Source organism: Hippocampus comes, unplaced genomic scaffold (assembly GCF_001891065.2).
Source record: "Hippocampus comes isolate QL1 unplaced genomic scaffold, H_comes_QL1_v1.1 scaffold74, whole genome shotgun sequence".
Lineage (NCBI taxonomy): Eukaryota > Metazoa > Chordata > Actinopteri > Syngnathiformes > Syngnathidae > Hippocampus > Hippocampus comes.
In genome coordinates, this window is record NW_017804812.1 from 228,882 (window position 1) to 256,861 (window position 27,980).

Sequence of the window (27,980 nt, forward strand, 5' to 3'; positions counted from 1 at the left end):
ATCATCGCGCTCACCGACACCAAGTGTGGCTGGCAAGCTGTAAAGCCACACGTTTTCCCCCCTCCCTCCAAGTCCATTTTAATGCTGTTGGGACGCTCGCTTTTCGCCTATCTGACAGCATAAAATGTCTTCACTGCTCAAGGTGGACAATGAAATTAAAACCAAGGTACGATCCCTGCTGCCGCAAGTCCCACTTGAAGCTTGAAGTTTGCTAGATCGCGTTAGCTTCACTTTTGGTAGCATGATGTGAATGATCGGGCCGTGCTAGCCGGCTTCTTTCTCGCTTAGTCCAACGCAGCTGTCAACGCTTGCAACGATCTAGCGATATTTCACCAGCACAGGCCAGAATTTGTTTTCCCGATTAATTTGTCGCCACTCCCCGGGTTGTAAGTGTAATAAATGATTAGGAACACATGTAGAGGGAAAGGCCCTCTTGGCTAGGAGCGACCGGGTTAGCCTAATGGAGCAGACGCAAGGGGACAAGAATGGTGTCATCCTCCTTTCTACCGACCCGTAAAAATGACCCTGGGATTTTGTGGTTTACAGGGTTTCTCCTAAACACATTCATATTCATGGCAAATTCCAAGACATTTGTAATTTTGCAAAAGTCTTTTATTTCCAGATCTGTAAACATGTGTTTTTGTTTGTAAGAGACTAAAACACAATAGCATAACTCATATGTCATATATAAATAATAGTATTATTATAAGAACTTTTTTTCTCCTCCTTGTGTTCAGGTTGATGCATTTAGAGAACGTATCACTGCAGAAGTAAGTATTAATGGACTGGAAGATGGACGCTGAGCGCAAACTAGCAGAAACCTGTTGTGTTTTATTCCATTTTATTGTCACAACATTCTCAAAGCTGTTCTTTTTGTTCAGGCCGAGGACTTAGTTGCAAATTTTTTCCCAAAGAAGTTACTGGAACTCGATCACTTCCTTAAGGTCAGTGTCCCTTGGATGCTTTTAAAGTTTATTTCAGGGACCCTTGAGCATACTTGCCGCTCAGCATGAAGTTTCTTCTTTTTGTTGCCTTGCGCGCAGGAGCCAATCATCAACATCGTCGAACTGAAGGAGATCCACTCGGACATCAACCTGACGGTGCCCGACCCCATCCTACTCTCCAACCTTCACGATGGACTTGATTCGGTGAGCCTCCATTTAACCGCGACATCATCGCTAGTCCCGAGCTTGCCGTCGAATCATCTCGTGCTTGTGTCGTCTCAGCAAAACGCCAAAAAGAGAAAGCTGGAGGACGGAGACGTAGAGGACAAGGGTGAGTTCCACACAGCGTCGGGCTTGTATGGAGAATGCCGGCCCGTCGCTTATTTCTTCTTCATCCCCCGCCTAGTGACCGGCACCAAGGTCTTCGTCATGCCTGGCGGGATGATGAAGAGTAACGGCAACCTGGTGGATCTTATCGAAAAGGTCAAACCGGAGATCCGAACGCTCATCGAGAAATGCAACACGGTGAGTGTCGTTTGAATGAGGGGAGAGACGGACGGACGGGCGGACTCGAAGAGCGGTCGGCGAGCTTGACGCTGTCGTTCCGCGCAGGTCAAAATGTGGGTGCAGCTGCTGATTCCAAGGATAGAGGACGGCAACAATTTTGGGGTGTCCATCCAGGAGGAGACGGTGGCCGAGCTGAGGACGGTGGAAGGCGAGGCGGCCTCTTACCTCGACCAGATATCCCGGTCGGTCCAGACACTGTGTTCTACGGACGTAGATTCCAAATCTTTTAGTGGCCTCACCATCCCAATCTCTTCTGATTTCGGCCTGCCAGGAGGGCATCTGAAAATTCTTGAATTAATTCATCACTGTTGCATAGTTAAGATAAAAAAAAAAAAAACATCTGGCTCAAAAATCTTGCTTGATTATTATAATAAAACAATGCGCATAGATGAAAACATCACTTTTTTTTCTCCTTTTGACAAAGTTCCCTTCGGTTCAATCTCTTTTTGAATATGTAAATATTAGTATGAATATATAATTCATCACTATAAGAGGCTTCAAAAAAAAAAAAAAAAACAATCACCCAAAATAGATCTTTGCGCATTCCTGCTGACAAAACCGGAATGAATGAACCTTTCAACGGACTTGCTAACATTGAGACGTTTGTCTTGTCGCAGATATTACATCACCCGAGCAAAGCTGGTTTCGAAAATAGCTAAATATCCACACGTGGTAAGTCCTTGTAAATCCACGACGGCAATTTTGGCTCGGCCGAGAGCAATCGAAAGAAATAAGCTTGCTGTGCGTTTGTCTGCCAGGAGGACTATCGGCGCACGGTAACGGAGATCGACGAGAAGGAATACATCAGTCTGAAGATCATCGTGTCAGAGCTTCGAAATCAATACGTACGTCTAACCCCGGGCCGCGGCGGTCGGACGGTTGGGCTCGGCTCAAGGGCGCTCACGCCTCGTTCGTTTTCCGTTTGCAGGTGGCGTTACACGACATGATTCTGAAGAACATCGAGAAGATCAAACGGCCCCGGAGCAGTAACGCCGAAGCCTTGTACTGAGCGCCGCCAAACTCCACGCCCGCCCGCACGTTCCGTCATTTCAGTACAATCAAGCAAACCCCGTATGTAACAAAGATGGACACCACACTTTTTTTTTTTTTTTTTAAATCGCAAGAGACTTTTTTCTTTTTCCTCCAGTTTTAATGACCTCAAATGGTCGGGAAGTCGCATAAGCAAGAGTGTACTTTTTAATTTGAAAACGTCGGAGTGGCTTTTGTTCTTAGTCTGAGCAATGGTTGGCAAGGAATATTATGTCGTACGGTCAGCTTCTAGGTCCACAAAAAAAAAAATCACCTGATTAAAATACTGATTCTACTGAATAAACTTTTTTTTTTTTTTTAAAGAAATGTGGCATTTTTTTTTTTTTTTTTTAATTTCAATCAACTCGGTGTTGTAGTTTGGACTTGGCCAGTACACAGACTCTCCACATTGCGATAATTCGACTCAAGGACTCTCTACGTCATTCAACTGTTATCCGCGCCGGTGTGACGATGTAAAGTGATAACGTAAAAAACAAATGTCTTTCTGAGGGTTTTCAGTTCATCTTGAACAACAATAGTTGAGGGAAAAGCACATTAAATACGCGTTTGTTTCCCCCAAGATAAGATAACGCGTGAAAACACGCTACGCGCACGCTGGCAAAAACACCGCGACGTTGCGCAACCTTGCTGACTGTTCACACTTATCTTCGCGGGCCTTCCTCTCACTTTGGTCCTGATATATGTTGACGAGACAGATAAGACGGCTGCCGAGGACGGAGATTTGCCGGCGCGAAACTATCACAAGGTTATGATGTCATACGCGTGGATGTTCTCCTCGAAACATTGCGCCGCTTACATGTTGTACTCTCGTAAAACGCTATCGCATGCAATATGGTTGTACACAGTCGGGAGTATGATAAACATGAAGTTAACACCTACAGAAAAAGTTGACTTTCAAAAGTGAATTCGGCAATAACTGGCATCAAATGAGCGCGAAGTACGCAAGACGAGTTAGCATACCAAATCTGAGTACCGCTATGCTGACTCTCGTCGGCATAAAAATGATGCAAGTGAATCAAGGGACGGACTCGAGTTAACAGCAAATTACTTTCCCATTAGCCATTTTTTTTTTACATTATTTCTGACTGAGTGAGAGATACTCTCCTATTACTCTCATTATATAACACTAGCTACTCTTAAGCTAACATGTAGCTAACGTAGCACATTTTTAAGGCATCTTACAGAAAGCGTAAACCGATAAATTTGTCAGCAAATAGTTGTTACTTCTTAACTGCAAAAAAAAAAAGTTTGTGAATGCCGAGAAGCGAATGGTTCAACAATGAAAGTATGAATTTGTAAAAGCCGGACTCCTTGATACTTTTCGTACACTGAGTGCGGCACGCATGTCGCTCCTCAAGACCAATTGTGCTCCTTGATCGCGTGGCGTGTGTGTTGGACGGAGCGTCACTATGTGGGCCAGCCGAGTGTGCAATGCGTGCTCGGGTTAATGTTTAATGCACTCAATTAATCAGTATCTGTGCAAGGCGTCTCATGGAAAAAAAACATTGGGCTATTACTGGAAGCTTTCATTGGAAAGCTAATGACTAATTTTTTTTTTTTTCATCCAAACATTGACTGGCAAGCTAAAAAAAGCGTACAGCTGCACAGCAAAAAAATAGAACAAGCACAGCGAATATTTTGGAGATGTTCTCCATACATTTCAAGAATCAGACCGCGAATACAAATGGATGAGCGGAAGCTTAAGTCGGTAGTTATGTCGGTAACTTGACAGCGAAGGAGGCTGGTTTGAGTTTATCCGAGTATATTTAAGGAATGGATACATGATGAAATGAGTGCTGTATGAAGCTGAAGCCAGGCGGCAGAGAACAGAGTTCAGCATTTAGCCACTTAGCTAACACCTAGCTCGTCTCTGCCTTTCATTTAAAATCAAAAACTAGCGTCGTGGATCCGGCATGTGCAGACAGGCGCAATACACATACAATAACTCTTAGCAAAAAAACAAAACACAAGACTAGATTTTGTTTCCATGCTAGCACACTAGCATTGCCCAAAAGTTCCATGCAAGTCACAATTCAGCACCAAAAAATGAATTCCGCCGATCACAAGTTCTTGCCGCCTGCGCCTCTTGTGCTCATCCAGCAGAGCGCCCGTGGGGCTAACGCGGTTGGGATTAAAAGTGCGACTGCACTCTTACCGAAGGACAAGCAGTAGAAAAGCACCAGGTTTTCCGAGGAAAACGTCCACGAGTCTAAGAGCCCAAGTAGTCCCTGAGAGGTGACAACGCACCACGCCTTGAAAGCGGCGGAGGTGCCACGCGCGGGCGATGAGTGCAGGCCCAGGCCCAGACCAAAAAGGCTGCCCATGTTCCGTAGGAGGCTAGCGAACGGCGTGCTGTCCATGTGCACCCATTCGGCCCTGGCGCACCACCTCTGGGCTTTCTCCAGGGTCCACAGAAGGTCCACGCCCAGAATCTTAAGCAGCAGGTAGAAGCCAACGGCGAAGGACGTCAAGAGGAGGGTGGTGAAGGCGTACGTCCCGAAGCTGGCACCATGGATCCATTTCACCTTTGACATGACTTCAGCCACCATCACGCCTGACAAATTTCAAAAGTCAGTCAACTTTCCGATAATCTATCCGAATACGCCTTGACTAACCTGTGACGAGCCCGGCAAGGACCTGGTGCGGGAAGTGGGCCGCCATGTAGACCCTGGACATGCACACTCCCAGCAACACCAGGCCCATGAGCACCCACAGAACCAAACGCAGGAGTCTGCCAGAAAGGACAGCGGGAGTGCCAACAGCTCGACATTCAAAGCGTTAAACCGCCAGGTCGTCGTCACTCACTTGTACAGTGACGGCGGACATCGTTTCTCCGCCGCCATTTGGAGTACGGCCGTCACCATCACATACCAGACCCCTGCGGCACCCATGGCATGACCGGAGGGACTTCCTGCAATCGAGCGGTTTGAAGTTGGCTCGTATCGACTCACGTCTCGCCCGTCACAAACGTGCGAAAGACAACATGTAGGACCGAACTTTGGAAGCCAGTCAAAACATGATACGATCAAAAACCGAGAGTGACCGGATCAATACTCTCAAGAAAGAGCAATCTGTCATAAAGTGTACCTGGTCCGGTTTCACATGTGATGGCAAACTGCTGCAGCGAAGGGGCCTCTTTGGCCCCATAGAAGTGGGTCTCATGAACCCACCAATAGGGTCTCTCTCCAAAAAGAACCCTGCCACAGAAAGACCAACACACTCAAAACCCCCCAATCGGTTCTCGCTCAATTCCTCATCTGACCATTACCATTTTAGGACCAGATTGATCCAATCCCCCACGACGGCCACCCAGATGAGCCGCAGGCCTGCGTCCCGCCGCAGATGGAACCAGATGGGGAAGAAAAAGAAGAAGGTGGTGTGCAGATCAGCCACGACAGAAGCAAGACTGAACAGGTCCTCGTAGTCCTTGTATTTGGTCTGGAGGTGCACCGCCAGCTCAACCCCCCAGCTGTGGACCAGATCCATGACACCAGACTTTTTATTTTCCACCCCCCGAGAAGAATGCGCTCTGGGGTCTTTTTTTTTTTTTTTTAAAGTGGTCTGTCAGAACGCCGTGCAGCTCTGTCCCCTCGATTGGGTCTGTGTGTGATCCCCATTGGACTTTACTCAAGGCTAGCAGGCTTGTTTGCCTTTTGGACAGTCCCGACAGGTTCCTTAACCTCGTGCACCCCCCCTCACCCCAGCCGCTGCTGAAATCCATAATTAGAGAACTCAGTGGCTCACTGACTTCCTGGAAAACATTTTCTCAACTGTCGTCTGACTCCAACCTTCTTTGCTCATCCACGTTGCCTTGCGCGGATGCGGTCCTTCCGAGCGGGGAGTGACATGACCTCATTTTTGCGAGGACTTCCTTTCTGGCAAATCCAATCATTTACTTGCTTGGGACCGACCAATTGGAAATATCCGTTTTATCAGACTGAATCTGCTCGAGTACCGTCATTCAATCATTGATTGCGTTATGCAATCGATAAGTGGCTGAGATGTTTTCTCCAAATCGCAAAAGACAATTACATAACTGACAGGCCCTTCTGAGCGGGAGAGAGTGAGGCCGAGTGCAGAACATGTAAAAAAAAAAATGTGCAATGACAAATGACTCACAAAATGGGTCATTTCACTGACAAATTTGTTTTTTGGTCATCATGTGCCACCTCCGGTAAATTCGACAGATGCGCCAGACTGTGACGCTCTTGTTTTTTTTTTTTTTTTTGGTTCCCCCCCTCCCACTTTCCAGCATGTTTGTGTGCCAAGGCTGCCAAACTCTCCCGACTCATAGTGTTTTATTACACATGTGCAAGGTCCAAAGATCAACATGAGCATGCGTCAAGGTGGTGGTCTGCCGGGCTATAAAAACAAGCGGCTGTGTCACCGCCGGCGACACTCGAGAGTGACTCGCGCGCTGACGATGCTTCACGCCGTCATGGACGACATGCAGGGTTTCGGGGTGAGCAGCACCCGCTACCTTCAGACCCACTACCAGGACGCCCAAGGCTTGTTCCTTTGGGTGTCGTGGGCGGCGGACCTCAGGAACACTTTCTTCATCTTCTTCCCGCTTTGGTTCCACCTGCGGCCCTCCGTCGGCATCAAGCTCATCTGGGTGGCCGTCATCGGCGACTGGCTCAACTTGGTCTTCAAATGGTGAGGCGGGATCAAATCCGACGAAGAGAGTATCGGAACGACTAAGTGCCCATTTCTGTTTTCAGGATTCTGTTTGGGGAGAGGCCCTACTGGTGGGTCCACGAGACGCATTATTACGCCGACGGCGTTCGCCCTGATATTGAGCAGTACCCCATGACCTGCGAGACGGGACCGGGTATGGAAAAACTTGAAGGTGACACTGCTCAGAGGGTCACGCCATCAACTAAAATGTCCTCTTTGCCATCCAGGGAGCCCCTCCGGTCACGCCATGGGAGCGGCAGGTGTCTACTACACCTTGGTGACGTCCATTCTCGCCGTCACGGCGAGTAAGAAGAAACACGGTGGCAGAAAGTCCTCCAACAACAGGTGACTTCAAAAAGCCTCATTTTGTTGACTTTTTTTTTTTCCTTTTTAGCCAGCGCTTATCACATTGTACCTTCTGTCCTAACACACGGTTGATCATTGACTCTTGGCTATCGAGTTGTTTTTGACATCCAGGCGAGCTGAAGTTGCTCCAAACAAGACGAGAGTGATAGCAATGATTCCGTAGCTTCTTTTTTTTTTTTTGGCAGCTACCTGAAGGTCATCCTTTGGTCCGTCTTCTGGGGAGTCCAGGTGTGCGTCTGTCTGTCGAGGGTCTTCATCGCCGCCCACTTTCCTCACCAGGTCGTTGCCGGAGTCATCACAGGTACGGTTCATTCATCAACTGAGGTTTTTAAGTTAGAAGGCATTGGTCCGGAGAATTTTCTCACATTTAAAAACATCCGTGCCATCACAGAGAGCCGCCAATGCCCGTTGAAATCTTAGGGAGAGCTCTTTTGCTTTGTTGTTGTCTCAAACGGCACATGATCCTCTCCATCATGGCTTAACGCTGGTTGCATTGTCGCCCACTACTTCCTGGAACACGTTCGTCTTTTTCCCCGCATCGCTTCCAGTAGATGCCAGGCAGAAAACCGAAGGTTTAGGGTTCGATACCGAGACTCCTTGAGTTGCTCCTGATGCTGCGTCAATCAGTCGGAGAATAAAGACAGTTTTTAAAGCACCTCCGAATCACTTAAAAATACAAAAGCACCCACTCCGAATTGAACGCTTGTAAGTCGGGGAGCGTCTGTCCATTCGATGCTTCTGACAGTAACCTCAATCGGACTCTCTCTGCCTCCCAGGCATGATTGTAGCCGAGGCCTTCAACAGAACGCAGTGGATCTACAGAGCCAGCATGAAGAAGTATTTCTACACAACTCTTTTCCTGACATCCTTCGCCGCGGGCTTCTACCTGCTTCTAAAAGCTGTGGGCGTAGACCTCCTGTGGACGCTGGAGAAGGCCCAGAGATGGTGCGCCAAGGCCGAATGGGTCCACTTGGACAGCACCCCGTTTGCCAGCCTCTTGCGCAACATGGGCACGCTGTTTGGTCTCGGCCTGGGCCTGCACTCGCCGCTGTACACTGAGAACAAGCGCAGTAGCAGTGCGGTGTCCCGCGCCGGCTGCGTTGTGGGCTCCCTGCTGCTGCTGCACCTCTTTGACTCCTTCAAGCCTCCCACGCACACCGCCGCCCTCTTCTACCTGCTCTCCTTCTGCAAGAGCGCCACTGTACCCGTGGCGACTGTCAGCATCATCCCCTACTTAGTGAACAGCGCACTGGGTCTGCACAGCAAAAAGGCCGCGTAAGCAAAGCACGACGCCATAAAAAGAGACTTCTGGAAATAGAACGCGCAGGGCGATCTCTTTCTTCCCTGAGTAGAGACTTGGTGCTAATTGCATTTATTTCAAAATTAAAAAAAAAAAAAAAGGTCGTTCGGCGAAGCCAACGAGAACAACAGGAAACTGTCACTGAACTTTGTGTGCGTGCAGATGACACTTCCCATGATGCTTTGAGGCACTTACGAATGTTGTAACAGACTTCAGTTGCTAAATATGCTGTGTTTATATTGTCGTGTTTTTGACTATTACAGAGAGTATTTTTAATTATTCTTAATAAAATCTTGAAAACAACGCCTGAGGGGGATTCTTGTACTTTCCCATGATGTCACCGAGTGGCACGAGGTACCCTGACAACATAAGCTATGGTCTCTGCAGCTCCTCATGGCGTTGCAAAATACAAAATCGCCTATTTGCATTTTTGTGGATTTTATCCAGCTATTCATGTATTTTTCTGCGCTTTCTGAGACACCCCGAGATGCCAAATGGCAGTTTCAAAGCTGTCGGAAATAGTAAAGTAGTAATTGGTGGCAATGAAGCACAGTATAGTTACAGTATACTTTATTTTTCTTTTTACACAAACCCCCAAAACATTCGCTAAGTGTTTTTCACGAATAATATCTTTACGGTGTCCTTTTTGAGTCATAAATCCGAGTGGTAGCCAAGTTGACCGACCTCAAAATCCATCAAAACATCCCTGGCCTTTAGCCCCGACTTCCTGCCATGACATCAGCGTGCACGTCGCCGCACACTTTGTGCAAGTCAGACAGTCAATATTTGCTTGTTTTTAGCTTTGCCAAATGAGTGACAAACACACGAGCAATCGCAATCAGTTGAGTCATGAGGCACGTTTGCGCATGTCAGTCAACCAGAGGTTACTATTTAATGATGGATGAAGAGATTATATATTTGAATTTGAAGTTGCTCTTGTATATGTGCAATGACAAACGAAATGCACTTACATTGAACATCATTTCACTTACCAGAGGCAGCACACTTTGTCAACCACGTTGTTGCAGGTGCACTTTATTCGTCATTTTCTCCAACAGTCTCATGACAAGATCCACCTTGGACCCTTTTTCATCCATGCCACAATGTCCAGAGTGCCCTGGCCTCCTGTATGTATTGTGAAAATGCAATGAAGTTGATATTGTTATTATAGCATCGCATTAACATTTCTTTCACCACAAATAAGTGGATTGTGGATATTTCATGTTCTTCTGCTTTTTTTTATGACTGCTATTACCTCATTCGACTGATTTTGTGCGAGACTAAGAGTAACTTAAAAGTAAATAGCAACTCATTACAAAGATATTAATATGTAAAGAAACGTACCTGTATTACTGTCAAATGCAAGTAACTAGTTACATGTTCTACATAACGCTTTGAAAGCAACTTGCCTAACATTGAAATGATTAGATTTGGGTCCACCCCAACGTTTAGCGACTTCTCAAGCTATGCTCTGCAGCCAGGTAAATACATGTCTGTTGGTATTGCTCATATGTATAAACTATATATTTAAAAAAAAAAAAGACAACTCACCGGCGTGACAGTGTCTGCAGCGTCCACGGTGTGTAGCACCTTTCAAGTTCAAGCAGCTGACCTAAATCACACCAGGAAGGAAGAGGGCGGGAGAAGTGTTTTGTTGATATTCGCTAGCTTGAAGCGGTAATAGCGTAACCCAGCCGCTGGGGGGCAGTGCCCTCCCCTGGGGGTGCACTGTTCCCCAGTGCCGGTCCCAAGCCCGGAGAAATGGGGAGGGTTGCGTCAGGAATGGCATCCGGTGTAAAACTTTTGCCAAGACGACCATGCGAGTTGGTAGGACAGTTTACAGGGGCGGATGGAAATTACTGACTCGCTGTGGCGACCCCTGAATAGGGACGTGCCGAAAGGAGAAGAAGAAGAAGAAGAAGCGGTAATAGCGTTGCCACTCTCCTTCTTTAGTGGAAATGTCCCTCGTGCAAAAGTAAAACACTCGCGCGCCCCCGGTGGTTGACGAGAGGCACTACACGGAAAGACCGAAACGTACAATGTTTAAGTGACTGCAGTTTAATTTCTATCCACTAGATGTCGACATTACGGTACAAAATCCCACTGCCCTTTTAATAGATAGACTGACAGATTGAATCTATAATGACCACAAATCCATGACATTGTGATTGGATTTACACCAAATGAGGAAGGGACAACTCGCAAACACGACAGGAGAGTGTTAAACGACTGTTTTTGACGTTTTGGTGTCCCCGAAGACATGTCCAATGAGCTAAAATGAGCATAAAAACATCAAGAGAGGTTTCCATTTGAACACAATTTATTTTTGTTCTGCTTAAATAACATCTCGGGTCATCCAGTGTTGGCTATGTTGGTGGTGGCATACATGTTGATTGATCAATCATTCGGGAAGGTTAAAGACGTTTTTCATATGCAATTAAAAAATAAGAATAAAAGCTTCACGCAGGAACATAAAAGATGAATTCTCTTTTTTTTTTTTGTTTAACAGTGTTAAAGTACCAGTAAAAAGACATTTGGAGTATGCAGGTACAAATGTGATTATCTCGTCTCGTGTTAATTAAATAAAAAATAATTCATATAGGGCAGCACAGTGAGACTAGTGGTATGCATGTCTGCCTCACAGTTCAGAGGTTCTGACTCCATTCTGTGTAGTTTGTATGTCCTTTCTCCCGCATTCCCAAAAACATGCATGTTAGCTTCATCGAGGACTTGAAATTGTCCATAGGAGTGAATGTGAGTGTGAATACTTGCCTATATGTGCCCTGCAACTGGCCAGCGAGGGGTCCATTGTGTACCCTGCCACTCGCACCACAAGTCTGCTGGGATAAGCTCCAGTTGCCCAAATGAGAACAAGCGCTATAAAAAATGGATGGCTGGAGAATCCAAACAATAAAAACAGTCCCGTCGGAAAAGCCTGGTGGTGTTTTTACGTGAAGCACAATCATGAAGCTTTGCATTATTATTATTATTATTATTATCATCATTATTCATGTTATTGCAAAGACAAAGTATGGGCTCGTTGTTGCAGCCTCTCCAAGTGTGTTCCGGTGCTTGGAATTATGCGAGGAAAAAGAATCGAAGCTGAATTAAAAAAAAAAAAAAAAAAAGTGGCGTCACATGCAATCCGCGCGCGCGCACACACACAGCAGAGAAGTCTCCTTCCCACACGCTTGTCGTTTTTCGTCAGGTCACAACATCCAATCGGTGCATAAACAGTTGTGAAGCGACTGATTGTTTCATCTGGTGACATTTAGGCATTTCTTTTTTTAATCTTAAAAAAAAGAATCAATCACCGCATGGTCAGCTTCCAGGAGGAAACGTGACCATATAAGGCGTCCCTCTAATCTGCGGGTCTCCTCGTGTGACGTCTGGTCACATCGAAGACGAGAGCATCTGTGAAGGTTCCGTTTGTAATCTCCCGACCAGCCGAAAAAAAAGTTTCTTCTGGTGTTTCGACATGCTTGCTCATGCCAAATGGAAGAAGTTACTTGCACGGGGATAAAAAAAAAACAAAATAAAACCGTTGCCATTGTTGTACGTGACTGGACGCCGCCCATTTGTCCGTTCTCCCGAGCTCGCGTGTGGTGGGTGAGTGGTGACGTCGCGGGTAGCGACCTGTAAATGATGAAGATCAAGAAAACACAAATAAGCCCTGCAAAGGATGCTGGGATTTGTTTTTCAATCCAAGATGGAAGGCATTCAAAATCCTATTTTCGATCAACATTCTTTGTAGAAATTCCACTCTTCAGTTGCACAAAGTAAAAATTATTAAAGGTTATTTTGAGAAAATTATTCAATCTCATATTTGAATATGAGTGCTGCCATTGCCTCGTCACTTATATTTGGCCAACCTACCAGGGTGCGTTGGGAGATGCTGCCGTTACGAGTGACTCTTCCTTCCCTGTTTGTTGTTCCCGTTTCCTGGCTGGGTAGCAGGAACCCGAAAAAAAAAGAAAGCGGAGAGAGAGAGAGATAGAGAGACACACACAAAACACAGCAGTTAGCATTGTTGTCTTGGTCAGGCTTGACGTAACCCCCCGCCCCCTCATGCAAGAGCACCTGTAAAACAGAACCAAACGCGCCCATTGTCGGCTAAATGGCGCTACTGACACAGCAAATTATATTAAAATCGTTAGTAGTACATTTCCCACATTACGTTACACGTTGGTTTCGTTTAGAGAGGAAAAAACACAACGGCAGCACTGCAGACACTCACTACTCAAACAAGAGCTGTTGTTGGTATCCGACACTATGACTTCCAGGAAGTTGAAGTGCGGAGACACTTTGATGCAAACGCGGAGGACAACACGAAAGCTAACTGAACATGTGCCATCAAAATTTTATCGAATGTCAAGTGAGGTTCATCTGCGAAGGTCGTCGAGCGTTTTAGGTCCATCCCGAAAGTTCACCCAAAAGCCCAACATCCCTAACATTGCGTTTGACGAACACAAAATGCACACACAAGCTACATCACGCAGTTCGACGACTACGGCAACCTTGTGTCCCTGCCGGGAGCGTTTGCCCCGCCTCTTGCCCTTCCCAACTCCCGCGCCGCCGCTCGGCGCGACGGCGACAACAGCGCCCGATTTCTCGCCGACCGCGTCCTTTCGCTCCGAGCCAACCACGCGTCGCACCACCTTTCTGATCACCTGCGTGAATAGACGGGAGGGTGACGACAGGGAGACCCCATGTGAGTGCGTGCGGAGTACAAAAATGATGTGGTTGGGTTACTTTTCGGGTGACCAGATTGCCGTCGCTGTCAGTGAACTGCTCCTCCGTCACAGACTCTCCGGGAACGTTACGGGCCTCCTCTCCCTGGAGGAGCCGGGTGGGAAGTATCAGAAAAGGGGTTCACCGTATGCATCAAGAATCTTAAGTCACCATGCCAACAAATATTTCTTTTTTACAAATGTTTGAAGGGGAAAAAAAATCCACAGCTATATTGTGAATTTTGTCAAAAAGTCCGATTTTCTGTTTTATGGTTTTCATCCACACACAAATGTTGGTTCTGGTCCTTGGAAAATTTCAACATTGCCTTTTTAACTAAATTGGTCTCACTGGCATCAAATAATGAGCCAGCGCATGTTTTTAAAGAGAATTGAACTATTGTTCAACAATGTACTTGGGAAGAACTTTGAACCAAAATTCTCCTCGTCGTCAACCGCAAGCAACAATCTCGTGGCGAAGTGAATCACGCCGCCAAAGGCAACCCCTCACGAGTTGTCGGCGCACTGCACTGCACTGCACACGTCGCACAGCAGAGGTCACACACCTTCAGTATGACCCGCCGGCAAAACACCCTTGTGGTCACAGTGGTCTCCTCCTCGGAAGTGGACTCTTCTTCCTCCAACTCTTCCTCCTCCTCCACCTCTTCCTCATCATCATCATCATCAAAGACACGCTCACACTGGACATTTTGCGCCCACTACAAGCGACATTTTCAAAGCATTCATGGGCGCTCCGCAACCCATAAGTAGCTCCCCCTCCCTCGGTGCGGCGGCGTTTCCTCACCTGGACTCTACGAGCCGACCGATCGCCTCCTTGCTCCTCCTCTTCCTCTTTCTTGCTGCTCGGAGGCGGCTGTTCCAACGAGTCTGCCAGACTATCGGGACTGAGAGAGAGCGACAGACGTACAGTACGGCGAGTGAAAGATTTGGAATGATGTGGAATACTACTGGTAAAAAATGTGCAATGAGTTGATGAAAAGTGATGAAGGAATCATTTTGGAATGAGGAAAAAAAACAACAACCGAAACCTCTCGATAGCATCCATTTTTGGTATGTGTTGAAATTGCAAAGATGTGAACACCGAGTTACCTGCCCTCCTCTGCAGCGGCGCCGAGTTCCACCGTGGCCTCATCTACAGCTGCCACTGCGTCGCCTCCTCTCCAGCCTGGAAGTGAGCACAATTCTTTTTCCGCCTGCCGCACTTGCTCTAGGATGGCATGCACCTTCTCCTCCGTCATCTCCTCGTCCTCCAGCCCTTCCTCCTCCAGTTTGATGTCCTCCAGGAGACTCTGCAGCCTCTCCTGGGTCATCTCATCCTCTTCCTCCTCCTCCTTTTCTTCTTTGAGGCGCCCTTCGTGCCTCTCGTAGGGGGCGTAAGCGCCCTCGAACATCGCTCGCCGATGGGCGGCCCTCCTGTCGTTGTCGGGCGACTCGCTGGCGTCCTCCGCGTGCACCAGGGGGGGCTCGCTAGGCCAGCTAGGGGAGTCTACTACGCCATCGCCGCTTTCGCGCAAAAAGTCGTCGGAGCGCAGCGGGGTGGGGGGAGTGCACTGGAGGTCAGGGGGGGTTCGCAGCTCCGCATCTATTTGGTGGTATCCTGCGTGGGTGGCAGGAGGACAGCAGGGTTAGCGCGGTGAGGGTCAGGGGGCGGGGTGGGGGGTACGCGGCGAGGGTCGGAAGAAGGGAAGAAAAGAGGGAGGAAAGAATGATCAAGGTCATGAAATGGTGGGGCGAAAGAGGCGGCGCTTGTGCAAAAGCCACACAAAGCACGTCGCAAGTCCGCTGGCAGAGCTGGGCAGATGTTGGACCACATTGGATTTTATTTTATTTATTTATTGAAGTGACAGATGAGATGATGAGGAATGAACAATACTACTACCTGTTCTGTTTGACGTCACATAGAAATAACATTTACCCCAACGCCCCAATAAAGATAAGTCAGAAAAACAGGACAGACATTGTTCATGTCGTAAAAGACAAACAGAAAAAAAACAACATTGCTTTTTTTTTAAAAAATAGATCATTTTAAATTGTATTATTTATATTTTATTTAATCGGAATTGATCAAAGAGTTATTTAGGAAAATAAAAAAGTACGATAAAATATTTATTTTTTTCTTTTATATAAGAGAAGCAATTATTTAGAGATAAATGAATTTAGTAAACAGATGGATGAATTTATTAGCCCACTATTTGTTTTGTTTTGTTTTGGAAGATAAAACGGGTTCCACAATTTGCACACAACGGCTTCATTCGCGTTACAGGTGGGTTAGCGGATCGGGTCACACGTTTAGATATAGACCTCGGGGACAGAATGGTCACGCCTGAAGTGAGCTGGCACGCCGGGAGGGAGGGGGGATGGTGGGGAGGAGGAAGAAGCGGGGAGAGGAGGAGGAGGAGGAGGAGAGAGGGAGGAGAAAGGGGAAGGAGGTGAAGGGTAGGTGGGGGATGAGGAGAAAGGAGGAGGAGGCGAGGGGAAGTAGAAGGCGGGAGGAGAGCAAGAGAAGGAGGAGGAGCAGACGAGGGGGCTGCGGGGCGAGGAGGGCAGCGGGGGCGAGTAGATATAGACCTCGGGGACAGAATGGTCACGCCTGAAGTGAGCTGGCACGCCGGGAGGGAGGGGGGATGGTGGGGAGGAGGAAGAAGCGGGGAGAGGAGGAGGAGGAGGAGGAGAGAGGGAGGAGAAAGGGGAAGGAGGTGAAGGGTAGGTGGGGGATGAGGAGAAAGGAGGAGGAGGCGAGGGGAAGTAGAAGGCGGGAGGAGAGCAAGAGAAGGAGGAGGAGCAGACGAGGGGGCTGCGGGGCGAGGAGGGCAGCGGGGGCGAGTACGAGAGCTCGTTCAGGTGGGGCAGGACCGGAGCAACGGGGAGGAGGTAGACGGGTGGGGAGGCGGGGGGCGAGGGGAAGCAGAAGACAGAGGGAGGAGACGGAGGGGAGGAGCTTTTGAAAGAGGCGGCGGGAGGGATATTTGGTGAGCAAGAAGGAATGGCGGGGATGTCGACGCGAGGCGTTTGGGGACACGGGGCGAGCACGGGAGATCTGAGCGCTTTTGGAGCTGATTTAAAGCGGCACACAAACATGACAAACAAAAATGGACAGAAAAAAAAAAGTACAGGAATGTTAAAATGATGATGAAATGACAGCAAACAAACAAGAAGTGACGGATGAACGCTCGATCGCGTGATCGCCGAGTCGTCAAAACGATTCGGGATCCAGGCGCTCATGTTCCCGAGAAGTTTGAGCAGGGGCAGAAAGGAGATTTTAGATATTCGAGTTGTTCTGAAATGCATATACGTTTTGCAAATCTGAACCTGAATTCAAGATCCATTTGTAGAATAATTTGGCAATTGATGACCTCGAATTGAGATAATTCTGCGGTGCACTGGAGACAATTGTGAGTGCAGTGCAGCGCAGTTGCATGGGAATTTATCTTACGGCGAGCAGGGAGATGGAGTGGGGGGGGGGGGCACCGACTCAGGGCTTCTCTGCAGGAGTTAGTCTGAGGAGGAGGAGGCGGGCCGGCCTCGGAGGGGATGAGGCTGGGAGGAAGCGAGGAGATGACGTCTTCACAAACTCTAAGGGGGTGAGGAAAAAAACGGCGACGCCTTTTTCGACGCGTGTCGGAAAAGGCGTCGGAGTTAGTCGGAGGAGTTAGTGCATGCCGTTAACTCATCACCGTCGCAACTCTGACCGCCGAGCTCCATGCGAGACCCGCGCTTCAGACCTCGTAAAAGTCATGTGACATGTCCCGATCCAAGGCAGTTGCTGAGTGGTGAAACGGGTCTGAAACGCGTCATCCGCGGGGTGTGTCGGCGGCAAAGAAGCGGCGACTGGCATTATGTTTATGGTCAAAGGGAAGAGAGAAAGCCAGAGGGGAAAATGCCGGCAAACTGATGATGTCTTTTGTCAAATAATGATCCAGTAAACCCCCATTTTTCACTCAACTGCTGTTCTGAAGAAAAATTTGTGAGGCGAGTTGATGAAACATTACGCACAAATCAGCAGGGGTTTACTGGATTAAAAACAACAACAACAAAAAAAAAAAAACGGCGTGTTTATAGAAGACCAAAGCATGCTCACCAATCCGAGAAACAAAGCAAACACAGCAAAAACATGCAACGATGCTTTTTTTTTTCATAATAATCATCCTTTGGGATGGTCTCAGTGCCGCATGGAAAAAAATGTTTCGTTACGCTTTGTATAAAATAGCAGACGATACAGGGTGGGCCAAAAGGGGGTAATGCAGTGTAATAAATGAAACTATTTTTACATGTCCATCTATTTTCGGCCCAACCTTTTGGATTCAATTTTCAAAAAGGGAAAATCTAAAATGTCTCTGGCCTTTTAAGGTCCATGTGAGGCCTTGCTGTTTGTTTGACTGGAGCGGCGGCTTAGGAGCGAACCTGGCGGCGTGATTGGCTCTGCTAGCGTGGTTCGAGCATGTCCGGCTGAGACAAACAGCGGGTGAGGAGCAGGTGAAGGAGAGAAAGGCGAGAGACTGAGGGCCTGATTTACTAAAGGTTTGAGCATGCAAAAACGGGCGTAACGGGCTGTTTGGGATCTTAGTAAATCAGGCCAGAAGAGAGTAAAGAGTGTAGGAGCTAGGGTGGACTACGATTTACCATCGGACTGATCCGGGAATACTGCGTTATCATCGGCAAAGCAGCGAGTGCCTGAAATGTTACCGTAGTCAAATATGGGCCCTTCCAGCAAAGTCACAATATCCAAGCGATTGATCTTATTCAGCACCGCCGTTAAAGTGTCCGCTGGAGAGAGGAGACAGATGATACGTGAGAACTTCTTTTTTGTGGTGACCCGACGACATTGTCGACAGCGCGCTTGTCTTACTTGTGGCGTTTTTACCGTCCCTCTGCACCCATTTCTTTAGCAGCATGAAGCTCTGCGCCGTCAAGGAGTTTGGGTTCTCCACTCGGATAGAGTTGATCTCCTCGACGGAGAATTCCAGCTCGCGGGCCAGCTCTGCACCACACGCAGCAAAATCGGTCAATCAATAAACTCAAATTAATTAGTAAAATAAATGAAGCGCCGAGCCCTAAAACAAACTGTTGAATTGATATTTGGGATGGTGATGAGCATTATTAAAGTCCTAAAGGGAGACACTGGATCTCATTCCATGGTTGACCACTTTTACAACGGCATATTCATAAAGCTCAAGTGTGTCTGTCGGGTGTGCAACGTAATGGTCTGTGCTCATCCGCCTGCAGTCAGCTCAACGGGGACTTAAATGAAAACCGGCAATAAATTCAAGGCGGAGAGAACATTGCGTTCACTTGTTGACTCCGGCACTGCCTCTGGTAGGCGCACATTAAATATGGATCAGAAGTGCTTGCCCGCCCACTGGCCAGATGGGCGCGCCACAGCGCCCCTGCCACAGTGCACACGCACACACATGCGCGCAAAGTGGGCGTGGGCCGATGCTGCAGTGCAGGTGGTCTGGCTTGTGCTGGGCTGCAGGGACCGCGCCCTGAATGCCTCGTGTGCAACATGGGAGTGGCACGATTCCATTTCTACACATTCAAACTCAACATTTGCATGTGTCCTGGCTCATCTGTCGATTTTAAAAATCCAATAAGGCATATGGACACAAAAGTTTGCCGGGTCATGATGGTGATGATCCTCACGTGATATGTTGATGACTGCTGTGACCATGCCACTGCAGCACATGGAGACTTTTTTTTTTTTTTAAGGACTCAAAGCATCCACCGGATGGCAGCAGACACCGCATAACCAATACTCTGAAAACGAGGGTCATGAGCGGACTCACCAGTCCAGCTGAGTCCCAGGTGGTCGGCGACTATGGCCATTCGGAGGTCCGTCCTCTCACATGGACTCTGAGGGCCTGAAACCGGGCAGTGCAACACACACACAAAAAAAAAATTGGAAATTGCATGATGGATAAACAAATATAATCAAGAGATCTGATCACTAAGAATGAGGTGAGACACAAGAGAGCTCGACAAATGAAAATGGGCCGTGTCTATTTTGCACTATGTCACTTATGTGAGAGATAATGTGATGCAAGTCAGTAGACTAACTTGAGCTCACTGTCTCAACTCTTCTGGCCAAACTATCCTCAATCGCTTTCAGTTCAAGAGTGGATAACCCTGTGATGTTTATTCTGATGCGTGACTGCATAATCCATGCAGACAACTGATCAGTGAGGCCAGAAAAGCGTTTTGGTTCTAATGTCAGTATTGTTAGTAGTTAAGGTTCACGTCACAAACCATCAGGCAACATTCCACCGGCTGACGAAAGCAACTCACCGCCGCCGCTTGACATCAGAAGGGGCCGGTCTGTACTCGCGAGGTCTGATTGTCAAGTTGGGTCAATGAATTGTTTTCTCAGCGTACCCAAAAGAGTACATACACCACCAAAGATCGTAATCCGTAACCTGGTGCTTTTGCTGTGCCGCCTACTCCAAGTGATGTCCCACTCTTCAAAAAAGTTTCGCTAATCCTGAGAGAGGCTTCTTAAGTTCTAGCAAACCGCGACTCAAGAGCCGGCATCAAATTAGAGCACCGGGGTCAGAACCTGATCGTCAATTTTTACTTGGTGTTTTTTTACCGCTGGTACTTTTAATGGGACTGAGAATGCTAGAACTGAAGAGGCCTTTCATGTCTGTCAGGCATATAAATAATATGTAAGAGTACCGACAAAAAGCACTCAAAACTTAAAAAGGAGTCAACACTTCCAGTGTAAACCTTTCGCTAATTCCAGACCACACCTGCTACTAAATATCAAAAACATCACAAAATCACCTCGGGCAGGCCTTAATCACACAACACAAGGATAACACAAACAAGTGACAGCTACACTTGACACCACAGAGCACCCACGACAACTACATGCATAAGAGAAGAAGATACAAAAGGTGTTTATAAAAAAAGTTTACAAACTAGTTGTGTTTGCGGTGACGGGAATCGTGATTGGTTGATCAACCTCACTCCCTTCCTCCTCCTGCTTCTCCCCCTCCGAGTGTCGGCCTACTCTTCCTTCCGGTTGGCTGCTCAACCTCAGTTCTCTCAGCGCTAGCAGACGGTGTGGATGTGGTGCCGATGGTGCTGGTGCAGGTGGAGCTAGCGGTGCGTGCGCAGCAGGAACGTCTTAGCTGGTTCTGAAAAGGACGCATCCCTGCAGCTCTCTTGGTCCTCAACAGGAGGTGCTGTCGCTTCTAACTTCAGCTCCCTTGGGAATGGTTCAGTCCAGAGGGTAAAGTGTATGTATGCCGACTGATGTACCTTGGTGTCACTTGCTCTACATATTGTGTGGCTTTTGGCTAAACTGTGTGTAAATATCACTTTTTGGATCGCTTGTGCTTTCAAAAGTGAGAGTCTCCAATTGAATTCTAAATGTAGAAGATCACTTCTCTCAGGGGTCCAAACCTGGACTTGCATATGTTGCATTCGACCTCTCTGGGCACTGTGCTTCTTATTGCTATAGGATTAAAAAAAAAAAAAGCCTTGCTGTTCTCTCGGTGACTAAACAAAGGTACCAACACTAAGAGTGTCATCTTAAATAAAATGCGAGCCACTGGTGTCACTGCAGGTGTTCAATGTTTGTGTGTTGGTCACTTCTGGAGAAGGTGCAGAGGAGCTATGAGATAAAGCGCTGCCCAAATCCTCAAAAGTTTCCAAAAGTGTGTCCAAAGGACTGATGGAATTTATAAAATAATCTGTGAGATAATGTGAACAATTTGCATAGTTTAGAATATCTAAATTTGAACCCGTAGCTAGATTAAAATCATCTAAAGTGGTTGGAAAGTCCGAACGACTATCAGACGTTTTATCAAACGAGCTTGATCCCGTTTTAAACGTGGTGAATTTGGTGTTGGCGGTTGTGTCTCTGCCAGCAGCGTTTGATATTTCTAGCTGTACCGTAGTCGCCTGTACAGGGACCAGAGGGACAACTACAGGGGTACACATGGGCTCTTGATCACTGTCGTCTACCTCCGTGTCCCTGACCCTGTACCTGCCCGCGGAGTAGGAATGCTCACCAATTTGAAAAAACTGGAGCCTCTCCTCCACCATGTCTCTCTTGCTCATGTCAATTGCACCACTGCGCGTCATCTCAAACATCTTTCCCTCGTGGAACGGGAAGGGGTTGGGCTCGCTCGTCGGCGTGCTATCGTCTGTCGGCGTGCGGGCAGGGGTGCTGTCGGGCGTTGTGGCCTGAGATTGCTCGTCGACTGCTAGTCCAAAAGGCTTTGGCTCACCATTGCTTGCCAGCGCCTCTCCCATGTCGACAATGTCTTCCTCAGCACCTTTACTGGGCCAGGGGTCAAAGTCCAACCCTTTAGTCGCAACAGTCTTAAAAGGAGAATTAAACTCCTCTTCCAATTTATAGCTAAAGTATGTATCTGAAAATCCCTCTTTTGCTGAGAGTTTTTGTCCATTCATTTCAACAGCGTCTTTTTGAGCGTCATTAGGTTTTCTAACATCTGATGGCATATCCTTCAAACATTCCTCGGGGGTTTTCTCCTCTTCGATAACTTCTAGTTTTGTTGGAGGAAATGAACGGTCTAAGGGCCTGAAAGTGTCCGTCGCCCAGACATCTCGTCTGCTGTCCAGGGAGCCTAACGATTTCAAGTCGGCTTGTTCGTACAGTCCATCATCCTCATCTTGGAGGTCGTAGCCATCAAGGGAGTCTATCTCTGTTGCGTCAGTGTCATGAGAAAATTCAGCTGTTGTGGCTAGCGAACAGTCTGTTATGGACTGGTCGTTTCCATTTTGTTCACATTCATCGTCCTCCCCCTTGCCATTGGAACCATTGGTTCCAACCAGAGGATCGTTGTCATTTCCGTTTTTGTCATGTTTTTTCATTTTGGCCTGATTTTCCTTCTCCTTCTTTTGGCCCTCCACTTCCCAAGGAGCTTTAAAAGTGAATTTCTTAGAGGGAATCGGGTGAAAGATTGACTCTTCATCATCGTCGTCCTCACCGTTGAACTGACTATCTTCCACCTCAGGCGGCACTGGCGAAGGGGGCTGAATACGTATTATTGGTTCAATCAGCAGCTTCTCCTGTTCTTCCTGTAAATTCACCTCCATCATTTCCATCTCAGTTTCTGACGAAGCGCAAGAACCTTTCTTGTCTGGATCAGAAGTTTCGGAGAGGTCCAAAGGAGGTGGAGGAGGAAATTCAATGTATGCAACGCCTTTGTCGATGGAGGCCTCCTGTCCAGTTTTATAATTATACCCGTTAGCTGTGCTTTCTTGCAGGATGGCACTGTTCTCTAATCTCTGATAGTTATCTGTCATAGTTTCCTGTATGTTAGCATTAGCGAGGTCTGCTTGGGCAACGTTGATGCTAGTTTTGATTTCAGATGTGGTCTCTTTCAAAGAGATGATGCCTCTTCCTTGGTCATCTTGTTCTAATTCCTCAGGTACCTCCATGATTGGGCTGGGTTTATCTGCTACCAACCCCATAAAGCCATCAGGGGTCTTTGCAGTGAGGTCATAGATGACCTCCTCGGAGCTGGGGGTCTCTGGTGTCAGGGGGCTTTTACCTGAGCTATCTATGAAAGAGATCTGTTCTAAGGTGTCATCATCTGGGCTGAGTGGACCAAGTCCAGAAACTGACTTCTGCTTGACAGCATGCAGCCCCCCTTTGGCCTCCCTTTCAGCCTGGCGGCCAACCTGTAGACTGACATAAACTGGTAACGTTTTAATGCCTTTGTAATTTTCTTTAGGTGCTGCGGTAGCCGGAGTCGTCATGACTTTTTCCAGAATATCCCTGGAACTGACCAAGTTATTCAAGTTTGAATCCTTTGGGGCGTTGTCAAGGATTTCAAACGTAACATTTTCATTTGTTTTGGTGGAGTTTGCCTCAAGGCTTTTACTTTTACATAATGTTGGAATCTGGGAGGGTTTTGTTAGTGGATGTTTCTTAGGGAGGTCATTATAAATCAATGTTGTTCTGAGAGGAATTTGAGATTCAGATTTTTTCCTTACGTTTTTATTCATAAGGTCATCACTGTCTATTCTTGAAACCTCTGTTGTGACTTTCTTTGTGACATGATGTTCATGAGCATCACTATCTTTCTCTGACAATGTTTTTTGTACTGACACGTTTGGGACATTTCTATTTGGAAACAGTTTGGGGGACTTGGGTGACATCAAAGCCACTTTAGTGCCATCTGTGTCTTCGTTATTATTTTGGGCTATTTCCCCCTGGGATGTTTCAGTAACTTTTGATGTTTTTCTATCAGCAAAAAACAGGTAAACCGGGAGTTTGCTCTCCTGTAATTTCTTTACAGAAGGTTTTGGTTGAACTGGAGGGGGTGTTTTGCTTGGTCTAGACTGAGGTTGTTTCTGAGCCTCAGATTCAAACTTCATCCTCACAGAAGAGGTTGATTTTATGTGTGAAGGAGAGGAGGGCTCAGACGCACAGGTCTTCGATTGTTGGCTTTTCTGAGGACTTCCTGGCAAGCTAGAGCTTTTCTTTTCATTAGGTAAAATGCTACCAAATGTTTTACCAACGGAAGGCTCCCTGAGTTTGGTTTTACTGAATGCCTCGTCCCCTGCCATAGTTTTTTGAGGGCTGCTGCATGCTGAGCTTGGCCAAGACCTCGGCTCTTTGAGTTCTCGTCGCATAGGCTTTCTTTCAGGTGACTGAAGTTCATCATTAAGCTTTTCTGTTTTATCACGGAAAAATTGAGAAACCTCAGAGAGTTTTTCTTCCGCTTCTTTTACAGTTTGATCCACCCTGTCCTCATAGAGGAGCTTGTCCCTGCTCCTGTCATGTTTATCCTCAGTAAATCTCATCCAGACTGCATGTTTGGGACTACCTTGTTCAGTTGAATAATGGAGCACTGTAACTTTATCAAACTGCGGTGATTCATCTCTATGCAAAAATGTTCCTGCTTTCGAGGACCCATCTTTGGACTTGGATATAAACTCCCTTTTAGGGCTATCTTGATGCTCAGAGGTTAGGTTCCTGTCAGTCTTCATTGCGGAATCTTCTGTGTCGGAATGACACGTTGAGGATGCTTCTAGTTTCTCGGAGAGGAGCATTTTTTCAGCAAACCCGTAGGACTCTCCTCTGATCTCTGATAGCTCATCATCATAGTATTCTATGGAATGCTGACTGAGCAGTTTTAGTGCTTTGTAGGAATCGTCAGCTATCAATTGAGCAGAGTTTGGCCGACTGTCCTCCTCCTGCGAAACTGGTGTGTTAACGCGAGATGTTTCCAGGAAAGGGGGCAGGTATTCTTCAGCAATCAGTTCCTCCTCTTCCTGCTGGCTCTCATCATAATCAAGCAGTTCCTTAATGGTCCGGTCCCCTTTATAGACATACAGCTCAGGGTGTTTCTTTGTTTCCTTGATATAAACCTCAGTCGGCTCTGCTGTGCTGTGGCCTTTCTCAATATGAACCTCAATTATCCGTTCTACTTTGGGTTTGCATTTTATGTCCCTGTTAAGAAATCTTGGTGACAGCTCGTCGCCTTTGACTGAGTCCTGGTTAGCTTTGTGTTCAAAAAGGCCTGCCAGGTCTTTGGACGGGTCCCTACCAGACTGGAAGGCTTTCATGATGTCTCGCACTGACACGGCTTCCTCAATCCCCTCTGCGGCGTCAGTGAGCTGAGGCTGATGATAGACCATTCTGGTCGTAGTGGTAATATGAGTCTCCTCTTTAAGACACATGCTCATTGAGTCCTCCTCTGGAACCATCATTTGGATGGAGGCGACTGAGCTTCCTGAAGCTGCACCTGACTCAGCAGAAGAAAGAGCAGAAGCAGCCTCGTCCATAAGGAGAGGCTCATCTGAGAGTCTCTGAACATGGACCTCCTCTAACCTGGTCTCAGACACACTGGGAGGGATGGGAGCATCAGTAAATAAAGGCTTGGGTTCTGTACTTTCTGCACTCTGGGGAGCAGATGGTGTCTTTTCACTCCTAGTCTCAAAGCCACTGTCAGACAGAGGACTCTTATCCTGCTCATGAGACAGCTCCTCTGGGGACTCGAGAATGGTGTCACCCCCCTGATAAGACTCAGCAAGTTTGCTAAGGTCCTTCTCGGATGGAGACCTGAGCATACCCGACACTGGTGGAGGCATTTTCAGTTTGTGCTCCTGTATTGTCATTGAAGGCTTCAGAATACGTTTTTGTTTCTCTTCCCCTTCCCCTTTCACCTCCTCGTATCTGCTTTTCAATTCTGCCATTTTGGAGAGGGAGCTAGCCCCAATATCGCTGGTTAAAAAGTCTACCACTTTAGCCAAATCAAGGTCATTGTTCGACTGGTGCTTAAGCAGATGTGAGCCCTCATCAAAGGGAGCGTGTTGGTCAGAGAGTGTGTTTCTTTGGGCCTCCTCAATCTCATCTGTGGAAAATTCCTCCCAGCCATCCTCTTCAACATTCTCTTTACTTTCATTCACAATGTCCTTCTGGAGTATCTCGCTCACCTTCACTAAATCTTCCTTCACTTTCTCAACAAGTGTGTATGGCTCATCGTCTTCTAACTTGGTCTCACGAGGAGTGCTGGTGCGTGACGTTTGGACCGTTTTAGCAGCCGTCTGTGTGTCTGTCTGTAAGATGGCTGTCATTCTCATCAGGTCTTCTTTCATGTCTGCTACATCTTTTAATATCTCCTGGTTGGAGGTGGTGGCGTGATGAATGATGGGTGGCGTGATGTAAGGAGGTGATTTCAACTGGGACTTAATTTTGGAGGCTGTAACACAGGAGGATAGGGATGGAGAGGGTGAGGTGTGATTGGAATCAGGAGGCACCATTTTGAGAGAGCCTGGCCCTGGTTTAACTGGGGTCTCTGGTATGACGCTGACCAATGAGTATACGGGTACAGTCACTGTATTTGAGGTAACTGCAGGCACTGAGGAGGGAGCAGCAGATCTCAGAGGACCGTAAGCAGAATTTCCTGGAGCAGATCTGAGAGAGGATGACAGTGATTTAAGCGTGCCATAGCCAGTTGCAGAATAGGAGTCAATGGCTTCATTTATGGCAGCACTGATGCCAGATGTGGCTGCCTGGGTGGTGGCTTGTATCCGCTCTTGAAGGCTTCTCTCTGACAGGAGTCGGGAAGAAGGTGAGGAGGGTGTAGATGACGACGACGCATATTTGACGGGTGAAACATTTCCGTTCACCATGGACAATTCTGATGACGCAATGGTTGTCTTCCCGGTCGAGGTCACCGATGACAAGGAGTTTTTTCCCACCCGAGCAGAGAGGCTTGAATCAGAAGAGGTCTTCAAAGAGGGCAGGGTGGAGAGGCTTTTAGCAGAGGGAGGATTTGGAGCTCCTGTGTCTATCTTAAAAGACATACTAGAACTGTAGATGCTGTATGGTTTCTTTGGTGAGATTGGAGCAGCTGTGGACTTATCTGGTATGTAACCATTGGGTAGAGAGTGAACTGGAGAGGTCCTTGATGTGTAGGGTGAAGAAAGACTTTTGATAGAAGCAGGATCTGTGGCAGGTTTACATGGAACTCGAGAGGACACTAAGCCGGCGGAGGCCTGGACAGGATAGTGAGCCTGCTGGACAACTGTTTTAATGGGTGATGGTATAGTCCTGTAAGACCTCACCGGGGACGAGGGGAGTATGTCGGGGGATGCCGGATTGGGTGCTTGCAATGGAGCTCCCATGCTGGCTCTAATTGGAGAAGAACATGCAGGTGATGGGGTGAAGGGCCAGGCAGATTTCAGTGGAGAAGCAGCTGCTGAGCTGGCCGATGAATCGGCAACGATGACGGAACCGCCCACTCCGCCGAGCTTTGCTTGGCCAGGGAGGGTAAGAGGAGCAGTCGACCATGAGGCGTAAGGTCTGGTTGGAAAGACAGGTTTGTGAGGGTGACCAGCAGGCAGTGCTCTTGTGGCTGGTGTGCTTCGCTCAACTGCTGTTTCTTCAGCGGAATTTGGAGAAACAATGATGGAGAAGTAATGGGAAAAGAAATCAAAAGGATGTGTAATAGTCAACAAAAATGTGTAAATAAAAGATGATGCGGAAGAAGAAGAGATCAGAGGAGGGAGAGTTGGTCAGTGAAATATTTGTTATTAAAGGAACAACAAACAGCAGTTTCTTGAAGTGCTGAGATATTCAAGTGTTCTCTTGAACACTGACAACCACAAATAAATTGATGATTAAAATCGAAGCCCAAAAAGCAGCAAAGAAAAAAAAACAAAACAAACAAAGACAATGGCACTGAATTGGCAACGGAAAAATGGCAGGACAAATGCACCAGGATTATTTCAAAAGCAGCTCCTCATGAAATGTTCTCAAAGCAGCAAATGGATTCTGCATCTAGTTTCAAACCACTTTGAAAGTGCCTTTTATCTGTTTGGTCCCAATGTTATACATGGCCCTTA

General features: G+C 47.4%; 4 protein-coding genes and 1 long non-coding RNA gene across 33 annotated transcripts in view; 2 read left to right on the forward strand and 3 right to left on the reverse strand.

The window, feature by feature from the left end:
• Positions 1 to 14: 14 nt before the first annotated feature.
• psme3 (proteasome activator subunit 3) lies at positions 15 to 2,855 on the forward strand. 2 transcript variants are annotated; one of them, XM_019864204.1, is made up of 10 exons: positions 15 to 166; positions 738 to 770; positions 882 to 994; positions 1,025 to 1,148; positions 1,227 to 1,275; positions 1,351 to 1,469; positions 1,557 to 1,693; positions 2,129 to 2,183; positions 2,270 to 2,356; positions 2,440 to 2,855. In XM_019864204.1, the coding sequence occupies exons 1-10, from the start codon at positions 125 to 127 to the stop codon at positions 2,518 to 2,520; spliced, it is 840 nt and encodes a 279-aa protein (XP_019719763.1). In that variant the 5' UTR covers positions 15 to 124; the 3' UTR covers positions 2,521 to 2,855. The 2 variants fall into 2 exon arrangements, with proteins under 2 accessions (XP_019719763.1, XP_019719771.1); XM_019864212.1 differs by having other exon boundaries at positions 882 to 944; positions 1,044 to 1,148.
• On the reverse strand, positions 2,745 to 6,705 carry g6pc1a.1 (glucose-6-phosphatase catalytic subunit 1a, tandem duplicate 1). 2 transcript variants are annotated; one of them, XM_019864190.1, is made up of 5 exons: positions 5,830 to 6,705; positions 5,649 to 5,758; positions 5,386 to 5,472; positions 5,177 to 5,323; positions 2,745 to 5,115 (listed from the first exon to the last, which is right to left on the reverse strand). In XM_019864190.1, the coding sequence occupies exons 1-5, from the start codon at positions 6,045 to 6,047 to the stop codon at positions 4,622 to 4,624; spliced, it is 1,056 nt and encodes a 351-aa protein (XP_019719749.1). In that variant the 5' UTR covers positions 6,048 to 6,705; the 3' UTR covers positions 2,745 to 4,621. The 2 variants fall into 2 exon arrangements, with proteins under 2 accessions (XP_019719749.1, XP_019719739.1); XM_019864180.1 differs by having other exon boundaries at positions 5,177 to 5,292; positions 5,367 to 5,472.
• Positions 6,706 to 6,869: 164 nt separating this feature from the next.
• On the forward strand, positions 6,870 to 8,987 carry g6pc1a.2 (glucose-6-phosphatase catalytic subunit 1a, tandem duplicate 2). The gene is made up of 5 exons (XM_019864167.1): positions 6,870 to 7,217; positions 7,283 to 7,392; positions 7,466 to 7,583; positions 7,790 to 7,905; positions 8,381 to 8,987. Exons 1-5 carry the CDS (start codon positions 6,892 to 6,894, stop codon positions 8,881 to 8,883), a joined length of 1,173 nt encoding a protein of 390 aa, XP_019719726.1. The 5' UTR covers positions 6,870 to 6,891; the 3' UTR covers positions 8,884 to 8,987.
• Positions 8,988 to 11,206: 2,219 nt separating this feature from the next.
• The window catches only part of LOC109512600 (ankyrin-3-like), a 51,370-nt gene continuing 34,596 nt past the window's right edge, over positions 11,207 to 27,980 (reverse strand). For 12 of the 27 annotated variants that reach the window (XM_019864508.1, XM_019864558.1, XM_019864474.1 and 9 more), the window contains 10 exons: positions 21,665 to 27,517; positions 19,436 to 19,510; positions 18,499 to 18,630; positions 18,273 to 18,416; positions 14,742 to 15,249; positions 14,437 to 14,536; positions 14,198 to 14,350; positions 13,422 to 13,740; positions 12,781 to 12,850; positions 11,207 to 12,540 (listed from right to left, as the gene is read on the reverse strand). In XM_019864508.1, coding sequence (XP_019720067.1) covers positions 12,198 to 12,540; positions 12,781 to 12,850; positions 13,422 to 13,740; positions 14,198 to 14,350; positions 14,437 to 14,536; positions 14,742 to 15,249; positions 18,273 to 18,416; positions 18,499 to 18,630; positions 19,436 to 19,510; positions 21,665 to 27,517 — 7,697 coding nt within the window. In that variant the 3' untranslated portion in view covers positions 11,207 to 12,197. The remainder of the gene's footprint in view (positions 12,541 to 12,780; positions 12,851 to 13,421; positions 13,741 to 14,197; positions 14,351 to 14,436; positions 14,537 to 14,741; positions 15,250 to 18,272; positions 18,417 to 18,498; positions 18,631 to 19,435; positions 19,511 to 21,664; positions 27,518 to 27,980) is intronic. The other 15 variants (XM_019864655.1, XM_019864665.1, XM_019864647.1 and 12 more) reach the window with 8 other exon arrangements.
• LOC109512725 (uncharacterized) lies at positions 15,491 to 16,198 on the reverse strand. Its single transcript, XR_002167586.1, has 2 exons — positions 15,568 to 16,198; positions 15,491 to 15,531 (listed from the first exon to the last, which is right to left on the reverse strand). It is a non-coding gene; the product is annotated as an uncharacterized LOC109512725 (long non-coding RNA).